This window comes from Mus pahari, chromosome 5 (genome assembly GCF_900095145.1).
Source record: "Mus pahari chromosome 5, PAHARI_EIJ_v1.1, whole genome shotgun sequence".
NCBI lineage: Eukaryota > Metazoa > Chordata > Mammalia > Rodentia > Muridae > Mus > Mus pahari.
The window spans coordinates 32,404,148-32,430,678 of NC_034594.1; the positions used below are offsets into that span (position 1 = coordinate 32,404,148).

The window sequence follows — 26,531 nt, forward strand, 5'->3', positions numbered from 1 at the left end:
CCTGTCTCAAAAAACAAACAAACAAAAAAAATTCTATACATTGTGACATTATAGTCAACAAGGAATTTGGCAGACTCTGGCTTAATGTCCTGCATTAGTCATTGCTTAATGGTTTATATTTGAAATATGCACATCTGTAGTTGTTGATGTGGGGTGAGTGTTTATATCTCTACCACAATCAATAATTTCTTTTTAGCTTTTAAAGAACTTCACATATAGACCTTGTGAGTGTGAAGTCTGAGCTGTGCTTTGTCTGTGAATACTTCGGGAATTTCCAGATGGGTCAGAATACAGCTCAGTCTTGGTCTTCACCAGTAGAAGTTAGGTCTGGTTCTTCCTCCTAGTCCCATGCTCCCAGAAATAAGACTCAGACTCATGATACAGCTACAAATACCTTGGCCATATAGCTAGACTCTTCTCTGATTAGATCATAGCTTAAAATAACTCATATATTCTACTCTATATTCTGCCATGTGGCTGGTTACCAGTGTCCAGGTACCATATGCTCATCTCATGACATAATTCCAGGCAAATCTGGACACTCTCCCAGAATTCTTTCTGCCTCCCAGATGTCTCAACTCTCATTTCTTGTTTAAGCCATAGGCCATCAGTTTTATTATTAACAGGTCCCATATTCATACAGACACAAGATATTCTCTCTACATGCATCCGGCGTAGTATTGTTAGTAAACTGTGACAAAAACCTTGCACTTTGTTTTTATTATGTTCTGCCTCCTCTCTGAGAAGAAATCCTATAAAAGGAAATAGAGACAGTAAATGCTTATGTGATTCATAGAACTTTTTTCAAACAGGGATATCTGAGGGTGTATGTTATCTTATAGATGAAGACACATTTATGTATTACATATATGAAACACTCTTACCTAATATGTGTGTGTCATATATAACTCACATGGCTATCACTCAGTGCCTTCTGAGTTGCCTCTTCACTTAATAGTAAAGTGAAAATGGAGTCTGGGTCTGACCCCTTCCATCTGTGTTTGCTCTTCTTCTGTGTCCGGCTCTGTCTGTCTCCAGATGCTATCATTGTATAGTTAGCAGACATGGTCTTTAAAGCACAGCTGGGTATGTGGCCTATAAGGTAGATGTTAGTTATTTTTCTTAGTTGCCAAGTAATACAAAACTTGGATATGTTTCTGACATAAGGCTGAGTTGTTAAATGATGAGCATTTTTTACCATAATTGTATGTGACTTGATGTTTAAATATCATTTACATTACAAACCATGTAATAGTCTTGATTTTCTTTAAACATTATCTAAGGAAACTAGAGTATCCATAGTATGACTTTGGAAAGAGGATATGTTTTAGATATTCTAACCAAAGGTCTCTTTGTTCTAGCATCTTATCAGAAACCATATGTTGCACTTATTGATGGAATCACAATGGGTGGGGTAAGTGGACCTTTTGTTATTTTCATTGTATGAATGAGTTGTATTAAAATAATGATTATTTCATAAAAATGAGACAGTGAGTGTAATATAATACTGTTTATTTCAGTCGATTTTGGAGATTTGGGATATAAATTGTATTAGAGCAGTTTAGATTCTTTAACCCAAAAGAATATTTTTTATGTTCTTAATTATGCTATAACCTATTTTAATCTTTGTAGTTAAACTTTTTTAAGCAACAGAAACTTATTTGCTTGTGTGTGTGTGTGTGTGTGTGTGTGTGTGTGTGTGTTATATGGGGGTAACATATAAGAGAGTATATGAGCATGCATGTGCCATGGTGCGTGGGTAGAGGTCAGAGGTCAGCCTTGTCGTCAGCCTTCACCTCTGCCTTCTTTGTGCCAAGCTTCTTGTTTTTCTCCTGTGTATGTCAGGCCACTTGGCCTGCAAACTTCAGAGATTCTCCTGGTTTTACTCCTGTCTCCTCTTAGGTTGCTTTCTGTTAGTTTTAGGGATTCTTATGTATTGTCATGCTTGCATGTGAAGGCTTTGCCCACTGAGCAGTTCTGCTTGCACTCTTTTGTTTACGTGTGAAACTTTCCCCTCTTTTGGAATATTGGGCATTGAACTCAGGACCATATACACCCTAAGCAAATGTTCTACCACTTAACTTCATTCCTACCCCTTGTTTTTTGAGGCAGGGCTTTGATGTGTAGCTCAGGCAAGCCATGAACTTGTCCTGTGCTCTAGGACAGCCTTGAGCTCAAGTCATTCCTGATTCTGCATCCCCAGTGCTGGCTGGAATTGCAGGTATAATGCCCCTTTCCTATTTATACATTAGCAGGGCTTCCAGTAGTGTTGGGAAAAAATACGTTCATCCTTCCATAGTGTGGAGGTGGCTTACTGACTTGTTTCTGCGCTATAACATTTCGCATTCGTGGAAATGCTGGAATGTTATTTTCTTTTTTGAGACAGAGTCTTGCTCTGCACTTTTGGTCTCCCAGTTGACTTGTTTTTAGCTTTGAAGAGGGATTGCAAGTATATGCCACCAGACCCAGTTTGGTGGTTGCTTAAAAAAAAGGGGGAGGGGGAGTTCCTGTCAGTTGACAGTTTATGCTACTATGAAGACTAAGATATACTTTGAATAACTTGCTATGAAACTGGAGAAAACACGAAATAATTACAGAACAAGTGGTTGTCTGCTGCTGACAGTAACAATTCGAGTCTTTGACGAAAGAGGGATCAGAATGGAGCTGCAGGGCAGAGAAGGGGCTGAATGGAAAAGACAGTGGATTGAACTGATCCTGGAAAGGTATTGTGGGTATGAGAAGGCCACCTATAAAAACATTTATTTATGTTTGGGGAGAGGGGCGAGGGTACCATAGTGAGCAGGGGAGGCCAGAGGACTCCACGTGGGACGAGCGTGGTTCTCTCTTCCACCATGTGGATCTCAGCACTGAGGTCAGGCCCTCAGACTTTGGTAGCCAGGGTTTTTACCCACTAAGGTACCTCTCAGCAACTACTTTTTATGACTCTCTAGAATAATGGCTGACAACCCCTCTTGGTAGCCCATAGGCACCAATAACTCCAGTCCCAGTGGATCTGACCCCTTCTGATTTCCACAGGCATTAGGCATACATGTAGTACACATACATGTAGGCAATACACACACACACACACACACACACACAATCTAAAAAAAGCAAAAAAGCATTTGTTTTAGAAGATAGTCCATTCCTTGATCCTTGAGGGCAGATATTAGTATCTTAGCATGTTTGGTTATACTTGTCAATACAGCACTAACTTAGGAACTTAAAAGCCTTGTTAGTGCTGGTGGCACAGGCTTGTAACTCTAGCACCCAGGAGACTGAGGTAGGGGGATAATGAGAAGAAAGACGGACTGGACTGGGCCATATGATGTGGTCCTGTTATAGAACAAAAAGGAAAGGGGGTTGGAGAAACACCTGTAACAGTTATCTGAGGTGCCAAGAACTGCCCTGAGATATATCGAGAACTGGGAGAACCCAGAGAACCAAAGCAGCAGACATGCCCAAAGCATACAGGAAAATGGGGCCTCAGGAAGGAAACCCATCAGTAGACAGGCAGGCAGGCAGATAGGCAGCAGGCTGAGATGAAAGGGTGGGAAGGGCAGAGAACTGTAAGGAAGGATGACTAATGCAGTAGAGCTGACTTCCATTCTGAGAGCAGTACAGCTGAGTGTGGGGATGAGGAGGGACTCACTGGGTAAAGGTGCTTGCTGTACAAGCATGTGTACCTGAGTTCAAAACCCATGTAAACCCAACAAGGTAGTTTCCATCTGTAGTCCAAGTGCTCTGAGTGGGATGAGAAGCCCCAGAAGTTCCAAGGAGGGCCAGGCAACCCGGAATCTGCAGTGGCAGACAGTAAGGAGACTATCTCAAACAAGGAACAATGCCTAATATTGTACTTTGACCTCAACATATGGGCCATGGCATGCACGAGTCCACGGTTGTGCACACAAACATGCGTACACTGTAAACTTGCAATCTCTTGTTCATGTATAAGCCAGTGTTGGCTACACTGCTTAAAATTTTACATGTACAGGTGTGAGTCACATGCATGCCTTGTGCCTATGGAAGCCAGAAGAGGGTATCAGCTTCTCTCGTAAGCTGCCAGTCTGTGGGTGGGACAGTACTCAGTCAGAAGAGGCTGAGAGGGCTGGCAGGCAGCTTAAGCAGCCAGCATTTTTAGGCTGAACAAGGAGCAAAGAACTCAATCCTGTAGATCACTTCTCAGCCATGCTTTCAGAGATGTTCCATAAAGGCCAAGTTAGTGACCCTCTCTCCGTTCTCAACTGATAAAATAGCAGTGCTTCCGCTTTTCCTTTGTTCTTCTGGTACAGTCATTATTGAGAGAAACCAACCCCCCAAGGAGATGTGTAGTGCCACAACAGCTCTGAAACCTGCTTCTGATTGTCAGGGTCTTTATGAGTTCTAAGCTTTATATATATTTTTGAGAACTGCTTATAGAACTTCTTGTAGTTTTCTTTATTTTCTGTCAGTTTAGTGAATACTTCTAAGAATTTCTCGACCAAATTCTTTCTTACAACTTTCAAATGTTTGCTTTGCTGCAATATCTCACAGGAAATATTTAGAAGAAAATTGTTAGAAACAGCATGCCTCTAATAACTTCAGTTTGTTAAGAATTTAAGCAAGCCACGGGGTGGTGCCATGAGCATAATCTTTCCTCCTCCTATACAGACAGACACAGACACACACACACACACAGACACAGACACAGACACACACACACACACACACACACACACAGACACAGACACACACACACAGACAGATACACACACACACACAGACACACACAGACACACAGACAGACAGACAGACAGACAGACAGAGAGACAGACAGACAGACAGACACACACACACTCATTGCTGTAGGAAGTATTTTTTCCCAGTATGAAAAATGACCATCTCACTCTGGTGTTACCCACCATGAAGAATAACAGCCTTTTGAAGAGGAAATGGCTAAATTCTGTCATGTTTCAGATTTCTAAACTTCTATAATTTCATATTTTCATATGCAATAAAATAAAAATCAGTATAACTAAGAGGTTCTTCATTCAGTTGACCACATCATATAAAAGTGCTGTTTTTTTTTCTGGTATTCATGAGAAGAAACATTTATGAGTACATTCCTGAAATAAAAGTTCATGCTTTCACTGAGAAACATTTAAAATCTGTTTTGCCCTTTCAACTTCTGACATCTCCTTTTTCTCAAGTCGTATGTAACAGAGAAGTGAGTGGCTTAAGAGTTAAAGCTCACACAAGTATGCAAAAGGGGGATCGATATGTCTGAGATCTGTACGTACACTCCTAGTCCTGTCAGCTGAGCTGCTGGACTTTGCCAGCCCTGAATATTACAAGAGGAGAATTGGTTCCTTCAAGCCAGCTTAAATTACTCATGCAGTATGGCATTGCTTTTATATTTCTTGAGGTGTCTTTAAGACAGGCTACCAGAAGACTGTGGTTGTAGGAGACCAGGTGTGTTTGCTCAGGAGGGCCTCTCTACCATACAGATTGTTGTTAGAAACAGCAGAAACCTGAACAGTTTCTTCTAAGAAAAGCAAGATGTCTGTTGTATACCAGGAAGCTAAGGATGGATGAGTCAGTCACCAAAAATTCTAACCAACGGGAAGGCACCAATCTTTAACCTGTGAAGCAAACTATTGTTGCAATGCTCTGGTCAGCTGCCCGTGGCTTGCTTCCACCACATCTTTTAGTCAAAAAGGCTACCTGAGCCACATCTTGGAGATTTCTGACTTTTCCTGGGGCAGCTTCCATATGTACACATTTTTCTCTTATCTGTCTTTTTTGTTGTTGTTGTTAGACCCCCAACTTAGAATTTAGAGGGTTATTATATGATTAAAATAGAAAATTAAAAGTTTTTAAGCCTGTGATAGGAAGACTTTGTTACTGAGTTTATGGCAAATGTATGGGTCCTGTGTGTTGCATGTAGTTTTAAACTACCACCTGTGATCTGGGATTGGCTGTGCTACCAGCCCCCACCTGGCATACCTTTTACTCTACCTGCCTTTAGCTCAGGGAGGTAACTGCACTACCACTCTCCCAGCTTCCCTGAATCCACAGATAAAAGACACACATAGTTTGTTCCTTTACAGTTTGCCGCCTTGGCACAATTGCTGGGTGTAGATATCTCCCACCTGGAAAAGTGTGCCCTTACTAATTTATTATCTCTGTCTCTCCACCTGTCTTAAATTTAGTGGCAAGTCCCATCTAGCCCCTTTAAACGTCCTTGGCTGCCCACCTGTATTAGTTGCCATAGGCCCCAGCCCGCCCCCCCCCCAACTCCCCCACCGAGATCTCCCATGGTTGCTGTGTTCTTCTCCCTCTAAAGCATGGCAGAAAACTTCTCGCCTTGAGGCTGCCTTTTTCCTTCCGAGTCCCAAAAGTTTTGCCTATACCTTCCTCCCAGCAACTGCCTCCTGGCTTTCCTTACTACCAAATCAAGAGTCAACTGGGGAACAAGACCATAGCATTAGAAAAACCACCTCCTTCACACGTGTGTGTGTGTGTGTGTGTGTGTGTGTGTGTGTGTGTGTGTGTGTGTGTGTAAGGCAGGTAATGGAGTGCCTAGGTGGCCTTAGGGCACAGACCATCCACAGGGAATTATGGCTCTGCTCAGTTAAGTGTAAATGAGTTAGTTGCAACTGATGTCAAGTGAGACTTGGTCCTTATATAAGAAGAAAAGAACAGCCCTAAAGTCACATCAATGCCTTACTTGTCTGTTGGCTGTTGTGATGGTTTGTATATGCCCACCCCAGGGAGTGGCACAATTAGAGGGTGTGGCCCTGTTGGAGTAGGTGTGCCCTTGTTGGGAGTAGGTGTGTTACTATGGGTGTGGGCATTCTGAGAGCTTCCTGGAAGCCAGTCTTCCACTAGCAGCCTTCAGATGAAGATGTAGAGCTCTCAGTTCTGCCATCACCATGCCTGCCTAGATGCTGCCATGTTCCCACCTTGATGATAATGGACTGAACCTCTGAACCTGTGAGTCAGCCCCAATTAAATGTTGTCCTTTATAAGACTTGCCTTGGTAATGGTATCTGTTCACAGAAGTAAAACCTTTACTAAGAGCTGTAATAGCATCCTTTTTCAGTTTTAAAAGGTATTCTGGTTTTGCTACTGTTACTGACAATTGAGAAGATGACATGTTAAGAACCCCTTTCTTATTATAATAAAGAACTGAAAGTTTCTTAACATCATTTAGTAGAAACTGGAGGCTTAATGGAACTTAAAAAATGAAATGATTTTATTAAGTACATTGAAGATTTTATTTTTGAGAACCTTTTGAATTCTGCATCCTTTGCTACAGTTCTTCCCACTCTCTGAATTTTAAGTCTCCAGTGATCTTTTTCTTTTTCCAATCATTTTAAAAATTTAGGAAAAGAATCAAGCCCCTCTTAAGACTAATTTTAGTCTTGTGTGTACTGGCTCATTTTGATGACCTCTGCCCTGTGATGACACAGCAAGAAGGACCAGAAGTAGCTCTTCAGTTTTGGGCAGTTCACTCTTTGAGACATGAGCTCTTTTCCTTTGTACATGTTAACTTCTTCTTCGTATATATGTGGAAATATATGCACATGTATGTTCATATTCATATATGTATAACTGGTATAACAGCAGGAGCAGGGAAACTCTTGGATTTCTAAGAAATTAATATGTGCAAGAGAGGGAGGGTGCTGCAGGAAACTGCAGTGTGCCCACATTTGGAATGTGAAGCAGGTAGGGGTTAGGTTCTGAAGTCATAGCATCCTCTTGCATAAAGACAAGCTGAATAATTTATCCTGCTGTTAGTCTGGAGAGCCACTTAAGTGCTCAGCAGGGGCTTGAGTAGAGCGTCTTTATATTTTAGAGAGAGCTCTCTTGTGAAAAGAACAGATTGGAGGGGAGTAGGGTTGAAAGAAAAGAGATTATTTAGGAAACCATTTTAGGGGCTCAGGTGAAATGACATGAGGGTCCAGGTAATGAATGAAGAATAGGCAATGGAGTAGATTTAAGGGAGTGGGTTAGGAGAGATATGGTGAAACTTGCTATACGATGTATGTGAGAGATCAAGAAGCGCAAGGGGTAAGTATCCAGGTTTCTAGTCTGGGCCATGGCGGGGCGCAGGCACTGTTCCTTCAGAGGTGGGAGGAAGAGTGGGTATGGAGTGGTGGGGAGGGGAGCAGGAACTAATTTGAATTTGGAGCTTCATTGAGAGATGCCTATGGACTATCCAGTGGGGCTACTTAGTCTGAATCAAATGTCTTACTGAATATTTGGTCTGAAATTTGTCTGAAATTTGGGTCATTGCACAAGCAGGTAGTATAAGAGATGCACATATAGTGTGCATGCTCCTGGTATGTGAACTGTCTCATAAGTGGCTAGTAAACGGGAGAGATAGTGTTAGGATAATGCAGAAAAATCAATTTGGTTCATAGGCAGGATTTTGTTGGTACTGGTTTTGCTAGACAAGGGGCAGATAGAGTTGAGATTGTCAGCTACCAGAAAAAATTATACTACGAACAGGAGTTGCTTTGTCTGTTTAAGAAAATTAAAAACAGGGGCTGGAGAGATGGCTCAGCAGTTAAGAACACTGACTGCTCTTCCAGAGATCCTGAGTTCAATTCCCAGCAACCACATGGTGGCTCACAACCATCTGTAGTGGGATTGGATACCCTTTTCTGGTGTGTCTGAAGACAGCTACAGTGTCATATACATAAAATAAGTAAACAAATGATTTTTTTTTTTTTTTTTTTGGTTTTTCGAGACAGGGTTTCTCTGTATAGCCTGGCTGTCCTAGAACTCACTTTGTAGACCAGGCTGGCCTCGAACTCAGAAATCCACCTGCCTCTGCCTCCCAAGGGCTGGGATTAAAGGTGTGCACCACCACTCCTGGCTAACAAATGATTTTTTAAAAAGGAAATTAAAAACAAATGTCTTCCAGGGGCATCTTCTACTGACCAACCCCTAGTCCTCACAACTGGGGTGTTTTTGTGGTGTCCTCACTGGCTCATAGCCAGATCCCCCTGTGCTATTTTGACACCTTGGATTATGCTTGTACCAATATTAAAGCAGTGTCCTTTCTGCATTACTTTTATGCACATTATTCACCTACTGTGACTGTCTTTATTGTTGTGGAGCAGCCTGACTAGAAACTTTAAATTGTGACTCCTGGGTCATTTATAGTTTTCATCAGCACTATTATTCAACCCCTTTTCCTCTTCACTCTATACAATTTAATAGAGTATGAGGGTTTTCATTGGTTTGTTTTAGGAATTCATTGTTTTCTGTTGAGAAGTCTTGTATAGAAAGACTGTCAATAGAAAAGATTGTGTATAGGAATAAATAGATGGGAGTGAGGGGTGTGGTATACACAGAGCTAAGTCTAGGATGAAATTCTTAAGCACACAGTATTCTTAACCTTAACAAGGGGCAGAAGATGAAACCTACAGAAGACACTGAGGAAGGAGAGTGGGTGGAGGACTGGAAGACAGAAGCAAGCCAGGAGAGTGGAGTTATCTGAAACCTTCTTGTTGGCTTCTGTGCTCCAGAGATCTTTGGCAGTTCTTTACATTGCCATAAGCAATGTTTTTCAGGCTCATCCTATGCACTTTGCTCGAATCTCCTTGTTCTCTAGGGCAGCTCTGGTTATTTGATTAGAAAATGAGGATGAGTAATAACATATATTGGTCACCAGTAGCTTGCTGATTATTTCTAGGCTTTTCAGTAAAACTATGAATATATTTTGTTTTAAAATAAAATGAATAGGCCATCAACTCAATAATCCCTATCAAAATTGAAGTTTTAGACTTATTTAATGTTTGAAATCTTTTTTATGTTGGAAGTCTTCACTCCTGCCAGGAAATCAGGTAGGCCAGTGCAGATCTTCACCTCTCCCTCTATTCCTCCAAGTCCAATCCCACAGTCTCGTCCCCATCTCTGCAGCAGAGCGCCTGCCACAGCCTTACCCCACTTAATTTGTAGTGGATCCCACAGATCTTCTCCTCCTGTCTCCTTACTTTCATTGTTTTATCCCAGCCCCCAATTTCTGTAGGCCCTCCCTGGGAACACACAGGCCACTCTGGCTATGGAAACCGGTAGGCTAATGACAAACCATCACCTCTCCTTCTGTTCTTTGAAATTAAATCCCGAGTCTCATCCCTAGCTCTGAAGTATAACATCTAATGAAACTTCCCTTCCCTTCGTTCCCTCATTTACACTGGATCACACAGATCTTCTCCAAATCTCATTATACCCATTCATTGTTTTGACCCAGCCTCCAGCCCTAGCCAGCAGCACTCTCTGGGAACCCACAGGCCTCTCTGACCAGGGAAACAAGTAAGCTAATTGCAGATCTTCACCTTTCTCCATTCCTTTAAGTCCAGTCCCCAGTCTCATCCCCACTCTGTATCAAACCTGATATGGCCTCTCTTCACTCTCTGCTTTAATTCTCAGGGAATTAAGTAAACAGATCCTGGTGGAACACCCTGCCATTCTCCCTCTTGTGAAGGTCCTCCATAGCCTTTCCCTATTCCTAAGTCTCATGTCCCAATACCCAGAAACACATTTCACTTAAAATCCCCACTGTCCACAACTATCAGGACCCCAGAAGATTTTCCTACAGGCAAAACACTCACTCCTCAGAATCAGAGAAGAAACAGAAACCAAGGAACAAAAAAACCAGCCAAAAAAGATAAAGCCACATATCAGCACCTAGAATTACAATCTTTCCAAACACCGATGCTTCTCTGTCAGTGTAAAACCACAATTAATAACAGCCAGGATAGAATATCTCATGAGAGCCCTGCAGTCCTACCACAGCAGGCTTTTAGTGTTCTAATATAGTTGAAATACAGAAGACCTTAAAATGCCCCTTATGCATATAATAGAGGTCTTTAAGGAGGAAATGAGTAAAACCTTCAAAGAAATAAAACACAAACAAACCATGGAAAGAAATGAATACAACTGTTCAAAACCTGAAAGTGGAAATAGAATTAATAAAGAAAACCCAAACTATGGGAAATCTGGAAATTAAAAATTTAGAAACTGGAAAAGGAACCTCAGAGGCAAGCCTAACACGATACAAGAGCCAGAAGAGAATTGAAGACATTGACACTCCCATCAAAGAAATGGTAATCTAAAAACTTCCTGGCCCAAAACATTCAGGAAATCCGGGACACCATGAAAAGATCAAATCTAAGAATAATAGGAACAGAGGAAAGAGAAAGGCACAAATCAAAGGCACAGAAAATATTTTCAAGAAGAAAATATCCCTAACCTAAAGAAGGAGATGCTTATCAAAGTCAACAAGCATGTAGAAAAACAAATAGACTACACCAGAAAAGAAAGTTTCCTCGGCACATAATCAAACATAGAAGAAAGAATTTAAAAACCACAAAGGAAAAAAAGCAACTAACATAAAGGAAGAACTATTAGAATTACACCTGACTTATCAGTGAAGACCCTAAAAGCCAAAGTAGAAGTAGATGCACTTCTACCCTAAGAGACTAAGAAAGACCACCCCAGACTAGACACAAAAGAGTTCTTTTTAGAATCTCATGAAACTTTCTTAGAAATTTACCACATACTTGGACACAAGTCTCAGCAGGTATAATAAAATCAAAATAATACCTTGCATACTGACTACAGTTAGTATGGATATCAACAACAACAGAAAGCTTAAAATCTCTGAGAAACTTTTACAACTCTCTAATGAATTAAAAATGGGTCAAGACAGAAATTAAGAAATAAAGACTTTCTAGAATTAAAAGAAAATGAGCACACAACACAGCCAAATTTATGGGATACGGTGATGGCTGTTTTAAGAGACAAGTTCTTAGCACTAAGTGTCTACATAAAAACAAAACAAAACAAAAAAAACAAATATTGGAGAGATTGTCTAATAGCAACTTGGCAGCATACCTGAAAGTATATGCTCAGGAATGGTATACATAGATCTTGAGGTAGATCACTTCTCATTTTCCTGAGGAACCATCACACTGATTTCATAATGGCTACATAGAACCATAAAGAGCCTTCGCCCCATATTCAGCATCTTTGGTACAGGAGTAAACTGTGCATGATCTCACAAAAGAAATATAAACACCAAACTGCAGGGCTGTGGGTGTGGGGGAAAGAGGGGAGAGGGAGAGAACCTGCCAGAGTTCTGGTGCTCTGGGCGGGTGGGTGGACACAGGAGGACTATGCACGCTTTCCAAGAGGCCCGGGTGGGCGTTTGGCTGTGTTAAGCTACTGACCCCACATGGTGGGTGGTGGACAAGGGGCAGCCCCAGGTACCAGGTTCTCAGCCTCTGGCATCCCATGAGGGATCCCAGCAGCACTCAGCCCCCAGGATGAAGGGAGGAGAGGGCATAGGGAGAGGGGGTGCTGGATGGTTCCCATGCAGGCGAGAGAGTCCTTGGTCAGGACCATGGCTAGAGCACAGACTGTCCTGTCGGGAGCTTAGACAAGGCTTGTTAGGAGAAAGCCCATCCCATTGGTCAAGCACTGTGGGCCATGATGATCAGAGACAGTCTATGGTTTTAGAGCTTTATTGTTGAAAGGCAGGGGGAAAGAGAGAAGGTAGAAAGAGAGAGAGGCCAGCTATGGCCACGTGGAGAGAGGGGGGAAAGGGAAAGAGAGAAGGAGGGCTAGAGATAGAAAGGTGAGGGCTTAAAGAGAGTGAAAAGGGGCCAAGCAGCCCCTCTTATAGTGAGCTGGGCTATCTTTCTGTTGCCAGGTAACTGTGGGGAGGAGCATACCTGGCTATAGTCAGGTAACTGTGGGGGTGGAGTCTAGCCAGAATGCCAGAAGCTTGGGACATTGTCTGCATGACTGATAGTCACAGAATTATGAATAGGCACCTGATTCTGGGAACGTGGCTCGCCTTTCCATCCCTTGTAAATTTCTCTATTGGGTCACCAGAGCAAGCCCCATTCAACCAAAATAGGCTGCCTATCACAGTCCCACACTAAGCCATCCACAAATCCTCTGTCTACAATGATGTTCTGCCTGCAAGATATGCTGGGACAGTGGTAGCACAAAGCTTGTGGGAGTAATCAACCAATAACTGATTTTTCTTAAGGTCCTTTCTATGAGATGAAACCCATATCCAACACGGCTTGAGTGACCATTAACCTGAGACTGGATAGCTCAGGGACTTAGGGTAAAACCAAGTACTTCTGGCCTAATGTAGAGATAAAATGACTCCTAACGATATTCTGGCATCCAATCTCACAGCAAACTCTCTGACCCTCTGACTCCCGTCTACACTCGCCCCTTCCACCTTTCAGAACCTGCCTTTTCCATCTGTTTACTTTGTTCTCTGAAACATGCTGCCTGTGGCCTTCTCAGATTATGGTCTCTACCCCTAATATCAGCCCTTTCTTTGCTGCAATGTAATCTTTAATTCAAATTTCGGATGACCTTTAAACGTACTCGCCTGTCATCATTGCCCAGCTGATTGTGTCTTAGTTTAAGTACTTCAATAAGAACTGTAAGCCTTCACAGCCTTTGCTCCTTAGGTCAGTCTCAGCTGGTTGCTCTAGGGTCCATTGTTTAGCCACTGCTAGGAAAGGATGAGATTCTCTGGTTCAGGCATATTCAGTATAGAAAAGACAGAATCCTTTTTTCTAGCTCTTCCTCATTTCAGAATTACATATTTACTGGAATTTGTGTGTGGTGCTCACATGTATGTATATGTATGTGTGTGTATACATATAGACACATGCAGATACTTATGTGCCTGACATAAAAGCAGAAAAGGGATTAGGGAGAAAAGGGGGGACCAAAAAGTATATGTGTGTGTGGGTGGTGATGGTGAATGGAAGTTTCTTTTGCTGCAACAAAAAAACCCAAAAGAGCAAAAGGAAATGATTTGGCTTACACTTTCATATTGCTGTTCATTATCAAAGGAAGTCAGGACAGGAACCCAAACAGGGTAGGAACCAGGAGGCAGGAGCTGATGCAGAAGTCATGGAGTGGAGCTGCTTACTGGTTTGCTCCCGTGGCTTACTCAGCCTGCTTTCTTATAGTACCCAGGACCATCAGCCCAGGGATAGCACCACCCACAATGAGCTGGGCCCTCCCCATCAATTACTTATTAAGAAAATAACCTACGGTTTGATCTTATGACGCTTTCCCTCCTTTCTTGTTGGTGTGTCAAGTTAGTATAAGATTAGCCTGACAGAGGTGGAATGAAGTAAATATGACTGATAGAATGATCTTTGTTTCAGATGTCATCATAAAAGCCATTATTTAGTAATGCAAAGTAATTTTTTGATTAGACTGTCAATTGAAGGTATAAAAGGTTAAACTTTCAGAGGACTGGCCTGAAGCAGTGGCTGATGGGACGAGCACAGAAAGGAGAAGGTGAAGTCCCCTGGGTGGGCTAGGCTGGAGCGCCTGACCCTGTGCAGGCCTTGGAATGGAGTTTTAAAAATATATGCTGCATGCATTGTTAGAACATATAAAATATATGCCCTATAGGTGTGTGTGTGTGTGTGTGTGTGTGTGTGTGTGTGTGTGTGTGCATGTGCGTGTGTGTGTATATCATGATATACAGAGAAACTTGAAGGGTTTTGATAATCACTGATTTTTCTTTTGGAAGAAAATAATAGGACTTAGATTGAGTATTATAGTCAGATTTTAGCTTGCTATGTAAATAATAAAGGATAAAATTATGTACTGCTTATGGAATTATGCTAAAGGACGAGGGGCACTAATTAGATCAAGGAGAACTGGGACAGGATCTATGAGTTGAGAACTGGAGTCATCTGTGTCCAGGGCTCAACAGAAGCCTGACTTAAAGCTACTAATTCTACCTGATATTTTCTTTTTAAATTCATATTAATAGGTTCCAGAACAATTCCGAGATCTTGGTTATAATAAGACAAACTAGAAGTACAGAATAAGGGAAAGACTCTTAAAACAATGGAGGAAATTACCAGTATAACACGTTTTATTTTCATCAGAATTGTAAGAGTTCATGGCTGTCTTGAAGTGCATGCTTGGTCTGATTTGGGCAATGTTTTCAGCTGATCATGTCTTAATACAACAGCGAGAACAAACACATGGGCTTACACAGAGTGAACCTAGTGTAACTTGCAGGTTTGACCACAGAGGACATAGGTACAGACTAAAGGGTGTTCTTGATTGGCATATTTATGGCCATGATTATTAGATTTTAAACTTAATGTATAGTACAAAACTTTATAAGAAATTACATAGGTGTTTAAGTGTTTTCTTAATGATAGGCTTAAAGGTTTTAATACTGTACAAGTGACTGAACTAAGTGGCAAAACGTGGAGAAATTTAGAAAATTTTAATGAAAATGAAAAGATTCATATATCAAACCCTACTTAGCTAACATATAGCACAGAGAGCCTGGCATTGTTGTAAATGCTTTGTATATGTTACTGGTTAAGATGAGAATGGGAAAGGGGGAGGTTGGGAATGACATGGACAGAGCAGAGCAAAGGGAAGGACAGGGACAGCAGTCAGCACACACAGGGACGGCAGTCAGCACACACAGGGACGGCAATCAGCACACACAGGGACGGCAGTCAGCACGCACAGGGACAGCAGTCAGCACACACAGGGACGGGACAGCAGTCAGCACACACAGGGACAGCAGTCAGCACACACAGGGACAGCAGTCAGCACACACAGGGACTGCAGTCAGCACGCACAGGGACAGTTGGTCTTCACGTATACTTCTGTTTCTAGCATTTGCTGTATGCAGTGTCTGTCCTTTTCAGTGTGATTTGTCAAGTCTGAGGTAGATTTTTAACCAAATCTCATAGTATAGCCAATTTGGAGGAGTTTTAAAAGTGGTCTCATTAAATGCTGCATGTGAAAATAATGGTGTTGCTAATTTTATTTGATGAAGTAGGTAAGTAAAGAAGTATGTTAGATATTCTGTTCAAAATTACTAAATTCTCTGTAATAACTTGATCTTGCTCTCTTGGTAATTAGTGCCAGTACTAAGTAGTACTCAGCTTCTCTGGAGAGTCAGTGTCCTGTAATGCCGAGGAGGACCAGAGCACAGTACCAATTGCTGACAGGAACTACCCACTTAGAGCAGGCCAGCCTCACATGTCAGAGACGCAAATTCATCTGGAACTGTGAGACGTGGGGCTCCGTGCAGCCCACATGCTGAAACAAATTGCTGTAGAATATAAAGATAACGTAAAACCTACTTGCTTTGTAATATTATATGTGTGTAATATAATATGTGTGTTAATGCTTTCATTTTTTTTTTACCATATTTTAAAGCATTTTTTTTCTTATTTCCCTAGGGAGTTGGTCTTTCAGTCCATGGTCAATTCCGAGTGGCTACAGAAAGGTCTCTCTTTGCTATGCCAGAAACGGGAATAGGTAAAAATACCAGAAAGTTTTTGTAATAACTTTTGAATTACATTCCTTTACTACATTTCAGATATTTTATACATATATACACATGAAGCCAAAGCACTCCATGTGAGATACCATGATGAAAGAACTTAAAAACAAAAAAACAAGACACTTTGTGTTAGTTCGGGATTTATGTCACATATAAGAATATTAGCACCATGTAGTTAATCTTAAAAAGAGAAAATTTCTTCACATTTCCATCTGTGACACATTGAGAGTCTCATAGATGAACATTTCTATTTTGTGTTAAAAAGATAGTTATCCCAGCAGGGCTTGTTGAAAAACCTCTTGTTTGCTCACTGAATCGCCTTGTCTGTCAGATGTCTGTGCTGCCTGTGTTGATATCCTGTCAGCATCCGCCATCTTGATTGCTATTGCCTTACAGTAACTATTGAAGTCAGGTAGTGATAACCTTCCAGCTTTATCCCTTCTCCCTAAGTTGTTTCATATATATCATTGGTATTTCTGTATAAAATTTAGTTTGTAAGTTTCAACAAAAAATTCCTTCTGTTATGTATTTGTGAAGTTTATAATCTACCAATTCAGGAAGAGTTGACTTCTTTGATGTGTGTGCTCTATGTGTATGTGTTTGAGTGAGTGAGGGTGTGTGTGCACATGCATACTGTGTGCCTGTGCTTGTGGAGGCCAGAGGTCTAATTTAGGTGTCTTCCTCTGTTGCTCTCTACCTTAATTTTTGAGACAGGGTCTTTCATTGAATCTGAAGCTGGTCCATGTAACTAGACGGTTTGACAAACAAGCCTAATGATTTTTCTTGTATCCACCCTCCGAGAATTAAGATTTTAGGCATGTGCCACACCATACCTAATTCTGTACATGGGTGCTGCATATCTAAACTCTGGTACTCACACTTACATGGCAAATACTTTATGGAGTGAATCAGCAGCTCAGCCCAAGAGTTGGCATCTTAATAAGATGGTGTCTTTAGACCCATGAGTAAGTAAATTTTTAAGTTTTAAATATAGTTTTCAGTGTGTATGTCTCATATGTATTTTACCAGAATTGTGACTATCTCCTATTGCTTTATATTGTAGATAGTGTTTTTCATTTTTAATTGAAAACCGTTTTTCATACATTATATTTTGATCATGTTTTTCCTTTCCCCAACTCCTTCCAGATCCTAGAATACTTACCACCTAACTTTATGTTCTCTTTCCTGCAAAACAAAAAGATAAAAAGTCAAAAATTTAAACAAAACAAAATGACAAAAGACAAATAATCTCTCCTAGCAAGAATACAAAGCCAATAATCAAAACACACAAGTAAAAGACCAACAAGGGGGAAAAAAGACTAAAACAAAGGAAAATGAAACAAAAACCTACAAAAATAATATTGAGTTCATTGTGTGATGACTCCTAAGCCCAGGGCCTGCGGTGGAGTGTGGTTGATATTCCCAGTGACACTCCACTGAAGCAAGCTGACCTTCCCTTTCCCAGCAGGTTTCAGTTGCAGACACCTTTTGGATAGGATCGAGTCCACTTGCCCCCTCAGTGCTGAAACCCCGTATAGCTTGAACCTGCATGGTGCTATCGCCTCCCTGAGTTCATATGTGCGTTAGTCCTGTAGTGTCTGGAACACGTGCTTTCTGGGAGTCATCTACCTCTTTTGCTCTTAATAGTCTTTCTGCCTTCTCTTCCTGACAGATCTCTGAGCCTTGAGGGAGAGGGGTTCCAAAGTCTCTCTCCCTCTGCACATTGTCTTCTTCCTTGGATCCTCTCCTCCTCTCTTGACTTTTACTAGGTACCCAACCTCTGTAGTTAGTCATGTTACAGTCCAGACATTGAAAGCTTAAAAGCTAATATACACACATAAAAGAAAACATAGAAATTGCCTTTTTGGCTCTGGGCTGCCTCACTCAAGATGATTATTTCCTAGCTTCATTGTGTAAATGTACCACATTTTAATTATGTATTCATCATTTGATGGATATATATATATATATATATATATATATATATATATATATATATTTACAGTTTCTGACTATCATGAATAGAGCAGAAATGAACATGGTTGAGCATGCTCAAGAGTAGTATTCCTAGATCTTGAGATAGATTGAGTCCCATCTTCTGCAGGAACTGACACACTGGTTTACATAGTGGCTGTTCCACGTTTGTACTCTGACCAGCAAAGAGTAAGTGTTCCCTCTTCCCTGTACTCTTGCCAGCAGGAACTGTCATTTGCTTTATTGATCGTGGTCATTCTGACAGGTGTAAGATGAAAACTCGAAGTAGTTTTAATTTGCATTTCCCAATGATGAAGGATATTGAACATTTCTTAAGTGATCCTCAGCCATTTGTGTTTTACCTTTTAAAGACTATATGCTTAGTTTTGTAGCATACATTTTAGATTGGCTTATTTGTTTTGTTGATGTTAAGATCTTTTGTTTGTTTGTTTGTAGTTCTTTATACATTCTAGATACTAACCCTCTATTAGATGCTTAATTGATAATGTTTTCTTCCCATTTTGTAGGCTGATACGTTGCCTGGATAATGATGTTCTTTGCATTATCAAAGCTTACAGTGTCTCATTTATTAATTGCTCATCTTAGTGTCTGTGCTCTCAGTGTCCTGGTCAGAAAGCCTTTCTGGTGTGAATGAGTCCAAGACTGCCTCCCACTTTCCGTTGTAACAGGTTCAGGGATCTGCTTTTATGTTGACCTCCTTGATATATTTGGCTTTGAGCCTTGTGCAGAGTGATGGGGCTCTATCAGTTGGTGACAGTGGTGTGTTGAAGTATCCCACTATTAATGTGTAGGGTTCAATGTGTGATTTAAGCTTTAGCAATGTTTCTTTTACAAATGTGGGTGCCCTTCTGTTTTGGGGCATAGATGTTCAGAATTGACATATCATCTTGGTAGATACTTTTCTTTGAGTATGAAGTGTACTTCCCAGTCTCTTGATTAATTTTGGTTGAAAGGCTATTTTATTAGATGTCAGAATGGCTACTCCAGCTTGCTTCTTGAAACCATTTGCTTGGCAAACTTTTTTTTCAGCCCTTTACTCCAAGGTAATATCTATCTTTATTGCCGAGGTTTGTTTCTTGTATGTAGCAGAATAATGGATCCTGTTTTTGCATCCATTCCATTAGCCTGTGTCTTTTTATGGGGGAATTGAGTCCATTGATATTGACAGATATTAATGACCAGTGATTGTTATTTCCTGTTATTTTGAAGTTGATGGTGTTAGGGTGTGTGTGTGTGTGTGTGTGTCCTTCCCTTGTTTTTGCTCATACGGAGTTATTTGTTTCCTGTGTTTTCTTGGATGTGGTTGTCTTCCTTGGGTTGGAATTTTCCTTCTAATATTTTCTGTAGGGTTGAATTTATGCATAGATATTGTTTAAATTTAGATTTGTTTAGAGATATCTTTTTTCTCCATCTATGACGATTGAGATTTTTTTGTTGGATATAGTAATCTAGGTTGGCATTTGTAGTTTTTAGAGGTTGCAAGATCTGTCCATTCCCTTCTAGCTTTTGGAGTGTCTTTTGAGAAGTTAGGTGTAGTTCTGATAGGTCTGCCTTTGTATGTTTCCTTGACTTTTTCTCTTGCTGCTTTTAATGTTCTTTCTTTGTTCTGTATATTTAGTGATTTGATTATTATGTGGTGGGAGGATTTTCTTTTCTTGTCTAGTCTGATTGGTGTTCTAAGCTTCTTGTATGTTTATAGGCATCTCTTTCTTTAGGCTGGGAAAGTTTTCTTCTATGATTTTGTTGAGAATATTATCTGGGCCTTGGAGCTGGGAATCTTTACCTTCCCCTATTATTTTTAGGTTTTATCTTTTCCTGGTATCCCAGATTTCCTGAATGTTTTGTGTCAGGAAGTTTTTAGCTTTAACAGTTTCTTTGACTGATGTGTCAATTTCTTCTATTTTATCTTCTATGTCTGAGATGCTCTCTTCCATCCCCTGCATTCTGTTAGTGATGCTTACGTCTGTTGTTCCTGCTCTCTTCCCTGGGTTTTCCATCTTCAGGATCCCTCAATTTGTGGTTTTTTTTTTTTTTTTTTATTCTATTTCTGTTTTCAGGTCTTGAACAGTTTTATTTTCTTCACCTGTTTAATTGTATTTTCCTGTATTTCTTTATTCATTTTCTCTTTAAAGGCCTCTATTATATTTCTAAGATTGGATTTAAGGTCATTTTCTTGTGCTTCAATTGTGTTAGGATATCCAGGGCTTGCTGCAGTAGGGTAGCTGTGCTCTAAAGGTGTCATATTGCCATGGCCTTTGTTGATTGTGTTTTTTTGAGGGCCTGTAGCCATCTGGATGACACTGGTCCCTGTTTGTTCCTGTTGTAGTAGGTATTTAGAAGGGGATTAACCTTGATGGTCCTAGTGTGGCAGGCCTCTGATGGGCATCCTTTGGCTATATGGTTCAGGGTCTATAGGTCTGTATGGTTCTATAGTCTCAGGTATGATGAACGTGGGCAAAGAGGTGACAGGAGAATGGAGGTCCTCCAGTGATAGCAGAATGCTCAGAGCAGCTGGGGATGCCCCCAGAGGACTCTGCAAGCCAGGAAGATGGGTGGGGGAAGGGAAGCTAACCTGTATGGTTCAGACTCCACAGATCTGATGAAGGTGAACAGAAAGGTGGCAGGGGAATCGGTTTGGAGATTTTAAATTATTGCTTCTATTTCACTTGGGTTATGGGCCTTTTTAAAGTGTTTATTTTGTATTGACTTAATTTTGGTAGTTCATTTATATCAAGAAAGTCATTCATTTCTTTTAGATTTTCCAGTTGGGTAGAATACAGATTTTTAAAGTTGTCCTTATGATTGTCTGATTTCCTTGGTGTCTGTTGATGTCTCCTTTTTATCTCGAATTTTATTCCATTGGATCTTCTTTCTTTGTCTTTTAGTTGATTTGGGTGTGGCCTTGTCATTCTTGTTGATTTTTCACAAAGAACTAAGTGATTGATTGATTGATTCTTTGTATGATTTTGTTATTTGTTTCTATTTCATTGACTTCAGCCCTGTGTTTATTTCCTTCCATCTACTTTTTTGGGAGTATAATTCCTTCTTGTTCCAGAGCTTTCAGATGTGTTGTTAATTTACTAATAAGAGAACTCTCTACTTTTATGTAAGTACGAAAAACATTCTTTCCATGCAGCTTAAGAACAGACTTTGGATTTTGTCAGGTGTTTTCTTTCTGTATCTATTGTGATGAACATTGGCTTTTTAAAAAATTGTTAATGGTAAATGATTTGGCTTTTAAGTATAAATTTACCATATGTTACTTCTTCATCTCATATTAGTAGTCCTTTTAATATGTTGTTTAATTTGATCTGCTTTAAAAGTTATTTGTAATTTTGCAGCTATGATTATGAGGGGTTTGCAGTCTAATTTATATTGATCTTTCTTTGCATGTGTATTGGTAATACCGTTTCCCTCTTATGGAATAGCTTGTGTAAAGTTATTATCAGTTTCTCTATGTTCTAAGGGTTTTGTAGAATGTATCAGTAAAGCTGTGGAGGCTGGTAGTTCTCTTTTTGAAGAAGTTTATAATCCTAGATTTGAAACTTCTGGAACACACTTGGCCAGTCAGGTGATCCTGAGCAAGCACTGGCAGGTTGAGTCTCTGAAGGAATCAGTACAATACATTAGTGTAAAGCTACCTGGGAGGGTCTTATGTGCTGACTCCATAGTGTTTTCTGTCTCTCTTATTTTTGATTAATTATTAGTCTATTCCCCCACCCCCACCCCAATCATTCTAGTTTGAAGTTTGTCATCTGTGTTGATCTTAAACATTAGAGTTTGTTTTTGTGTGATGGTTATCCCTTTTTTTCATCAACTTTGGTTTTCATTTGCAGCTCTTTTTCCCTTGTCTTTTCAAGTAAGAGCAGGTTAATTGGCATTTTTAAAAAATCGCTTTTTGTCTACACATTTGTTAGAAACTGCACTCCAAATTTTGAAGTCTGCTTTATTCCCTGGCAAGTGCTATGTGGTGAGCCATTCCTGTGCTTCTGGCTCACAGCTCCTGACCGGCCCCATGCTCATAGGGATGCACAGCTGCGGTGCAGAGTGTGTGTGGCTAAGTGAGGGCGCCCAATGGGTTATACGTTTGTTGAGTGCATTTCAGTTTAGTAGGGTTTTTTGTTGTTGTTGTTGCTGTTGTTTTTAATTTGAGTAAAGTGCTTGCCGTTACATGGTGGAGCTGATTTGGGTGTGCTCTCTCAGACTTGGTATGTAGCTATGCTTTGACCCAGTGAACTCCTGCACTGGGAAGATGTTATGATTCCATCTTGTAGTTTACATTGTTTGCTATGAAAAAATTCATTTTCATCCCTATTTTTTGTTTTTATGTTAATATCTGTCAGCATGTCTCAGGCTGTTCTTAAGACTTTCCCTTAACCAATGGCTTTAGGCTATTTGATAATAATATTTCTTGGTGCGGTTCTCTTCATCTTTCATGTGTATGTGTTCATTTGGCTACTTGGATTCATTCTCTCAAAATTGGAATTTTTTTCAATTATCTCTTCAAATATTTTTCTCTCCTGCCTTTTCAGACACATCTTTCACACCTTATGTTAAGTGCACTCTTCCTGTGTATGCGCACATGGATGTCCGTGTGTGTGTGTGTGTGTGTGTGTGTGTGTGTGTGTGTGTGTGCGTGCGTGTGTGTGTGGTGCAACAGATTGAACTCAAGGCCTCACAATCCTGAGCAAGTGCTCTACCACTGAGGAATAGGCCCCCACCTTTTCTTTCTTTCTTTTTTTTTTTCAGTTAAACATGTTGGTTTATTCTACTCACTGATTACCATCATTGGAAACCAGAGAAAATATAATTCAAATATAAATGTAAAGTGTCAGTGGTACAAAACTGTGATCTAATAATATAATGATGAAACAACTGATACTTAAAAGGATCTATTGGAAGTATAATACAGTGTGAAAGTCATTCAAAATTACTGATACAAATTGATTCAGGTACAATGCAGGAGGCTGTATGATAAAACTGCTTCTTCCTAAATTATATTTAAATTCACAAACTTGGCTAAAGTATAAAAAAAACTACATGCCAAGATGAATTCTGTAGAATGTATAAACTGTCACAGGAGGCTTTAAAAATAGATTTTTCTGTATTCGTATTCTTTCAGTGTCTTTTCTGACAAACTCACAGATCACTAAAATAAACCATATTGTTAAAGCTCTTTTGAGGCTCAAAAGCATTCACATGCATCACATAGCTAATTTTTCAGTCTTCGTCAGTTAGCTGATGATTGGATCCATTTCTGTGGAGAAGTTCGTGGTACGCTTTTTTTTTTTTCAATTTCATTTTATTTTTTAACAGTTTTTTATTAGATATTTTCTTCATTTACATTTCAAATGCCATCCTGAAAGTTCCCTATACTTTCCCCCAACCCTGCTCCCCTACCCACCCACTCCCTCTTCTTGGCCCTGGCATTCCCCTGTACTGGGGCATATAAAGTTTGCAAGACCAAGGGGCCTCTCTTCCCAATGATGGCCAACTAGACCACCTTCTGCTACATATGCAGCTAGAGACACGAGATCTGGGGGTACTGGTTAGTTCATGTTGTTCCTCCTATAGGGTTGCAGACCCCTTTAGCTCCTTGGGTACTTTCTCTAGCTCCTCCATTGGGGGCCCGGTGTTCCATCCAATAGATGACTGTGAGCATCCACTTCTGTATTTGCCAGGCACTGGCATAGCTTCACATAGCCTATATCAGGGTCCTTTCAGCAAAATCTTGCTGGCATATGCAATAGTGTCTGCGTTTGGTGGCTGATTATGGGATGGATCCCCCGGTATATAAATGTTGAGATGGTGTTGTAAGTGACTCAGGCCAGCCTGGTGCCCATTCTGTAGCCTTTGAGCCTGTCGTCACTCTGTGCCTGCCCAGTAGCTAGAACTATAGACCTCGGCACCAGACCCTGCTCTGTGTTCATTTTAAATTATTTTTGTTCAGTTTCTATTTCTACATTTTAAATTTTTTCTCTCTGAAAAGTCTAACATGTTCTTAGTATTTCTAATGTTATTCAATGTATGCATTCATCTCACTTTCATCTATGGAAATAGGATTTGAGTTGCTAAAAATGTAACTTCTCTATTTTTTGAACTTATGAGTGAATTCTTGCAGTTATGTCAGTTTCAGTTGATTTAGTCTCACTGTGCATTGTATTTTCCTGCCATGTTAGATAGCTAGGTTTTGTTTTGTTTTGTGTCTTTGAGATAGGGTCTATGTGGACTACATAGGCGCTGAACTCAGAGATCTACCTATCTCTGCCTCCTAAGTGCTGGGACTAAAAATTTGCACTACTAGACGGCTAGTGTTTTGGGTAGTTTTATATCAACATGATACAAGTCATTTGAGAGGAGGGAGCCTCAATTAAGAAAATGTTTCTGTTAGATGGGGCTGTAGGCAAGCATATAGGATATTTTCTTATTTAGTGATTGATGTGGGAGGGCCTGGCCTGTTGTGGTGCCATCCCATCCCTGGACTGGTGGTCCTGGGTTCTTTGAGAAAGCAAGCTGAGTAAGCCATGAAGAGCAAACCAGTAAGCAGCACCCCTCCATGGCCTCTGCATCAGCTCCTGCCTTTAGGTTCCCACTGTGTTTGAGTTCCTGTTCTGACTTCCTTCAATGATGAACAGTGCTGTGGGAGTGTAAGCCAAATAAACTCATTCCTCCATAACTTGCTTTTGGTCATGGTATTTCATCATAGTAGTAGAGATCCTGACAAAGACAGCTAGTAATTTTTTATTAGATCTTAAGTGCAACTCTTCTTTTGTAGCGTGCTGGATACTTTTGAAGAGTTTCTGCTGTTTTATTTTGTTTTCCTCCCCCCCCCCAACCTCTCCCCAGCTTGTTCTGCACCTACCTGACCCATTCTTTTTGTTGAGATGTATCCCTGACTGGTCCTGGATGGCCTTAAATTTAGAGACCTGCCTGCCTGTACTTGATGCCTGGGATTAAAATTATTCACTGTCATGCCTGGTTTTTGAGTTTCTCAGTTCTTCCAAATGTTCATGCCCTTCCTTCTAGGATGAATGTAAGTTGTTTGGAACCCCTTTGTTCTAGTTAGATGTCTTAGGTTTGGTTGGTTTTATTTCCATGTAGGATGAGGACAGTGAGTTAAGCTACTGTTGAATATTTCTGAGTACAGAGGCAAGACCTTTCTCTGTGCCTGCTGGGGCCCAGACCCTTGCTCTTCTAGTTGGTGGATCTGGCATTGTCAGGTCTCTCTGGTTTTCCACTTAGCTCTTTTATCCCTTCTCTAGGCTCAGAGCCTCTCCTCATACAGTATGATAGTATGAGGAGTTCTAAAGTGAACCCCAGATGGGGAGACCTGGTATAACTAGGGATAGCACCAAACTGTTCAGTTTGTGCTTTGGGTTAGAGGCTGATCAGGGAAGAAACACAGTTGAAGGGATACAAGGCTAGAGCTGAGGTTCTGCCATGTAGAGATACTTAAGAGCCATGTGACCTTGTAAAAGGCAGATCTAGAGTTTGGTATTGGGGAAAGGCAGTTAGATTTGAGACTGTTTGTCAACTTGAGCCTCTTTGACAAAAGCATAGACTGGTTGGTTTAAAGCAACCTACTAATTCTCACATTTCTGAAAGCTGAAAGCCAAAATCAAGGTGTTGGCAAGCATGCTTTCTCCTGAGTCTCTTTCCTTGGCTTTTAGATGGCAGTTTTCTTGCCATGTCTTCTCATGCCTCTGTGTGTATGGTCCTGTGGGATTAGGGCACCCCCTTACAATATGATATATCTAAAGCTCAGTATTTTACAGTTACATTGTGGGCTAATGCTTCAGCATACAGACTTTGGGATGCAATTCCATCAATAACAAAATAATAAGCATACAAATGTTATTTAAAGCCACATGGGCCAAGGAAAATAAGCATAGGTGGGCCTGCTAGTCGCAAGTATAGTCTCTGCGGCTCTCAGGGATCAAGCCAGGTAGAGGCAGAAAGATAAAAAGAAGTGCACACCGAGTGTCAGAGGCTGCGGCCATGCCTTAAAGGGTAAGGGAGTGTTTCAGGATAGGAGGGTCTTCCTGTATTCAGAATGCCACCCAAGCTCTGGTAAGGAGGGGTGTGCTCTCCAGATGAGCACATAGAATGGCTGTGGTTTAGAGGATGAGGTAAGGAGGGGTGTGCTCTCCAGATGAGCACATAG

At 40.7% G+C, this 26,531-nt stretch overlaps 1 protein-coding gene across 1 annotated transcript in view; it reads left to right on the forward strand.

The window, feature by feature from the left end:
• Window positions 1-26,531, forward strand: part of Hibch (3-hydroxyisobutyryl-CoA hydrolase) — a 68,042-nt gene that overhangs the window by 20,271 nt on the left and 21,240 nt on the right. Inside the window, exons 6-7 of the mRNA XM_021198718.1 lie at window positions 1,362-1,414; window positions 16,269-16,347. Of these exons, the coding sequence (XP_021054377.1) occupies window positions 1,362-1,414; window positions 16,269-16,347 (132 nt within the window). The remainder of the gene's footprint in view (window positions 1-1,361; window positions 1,415-16,268; window positions 16,348-26,531) is intronic.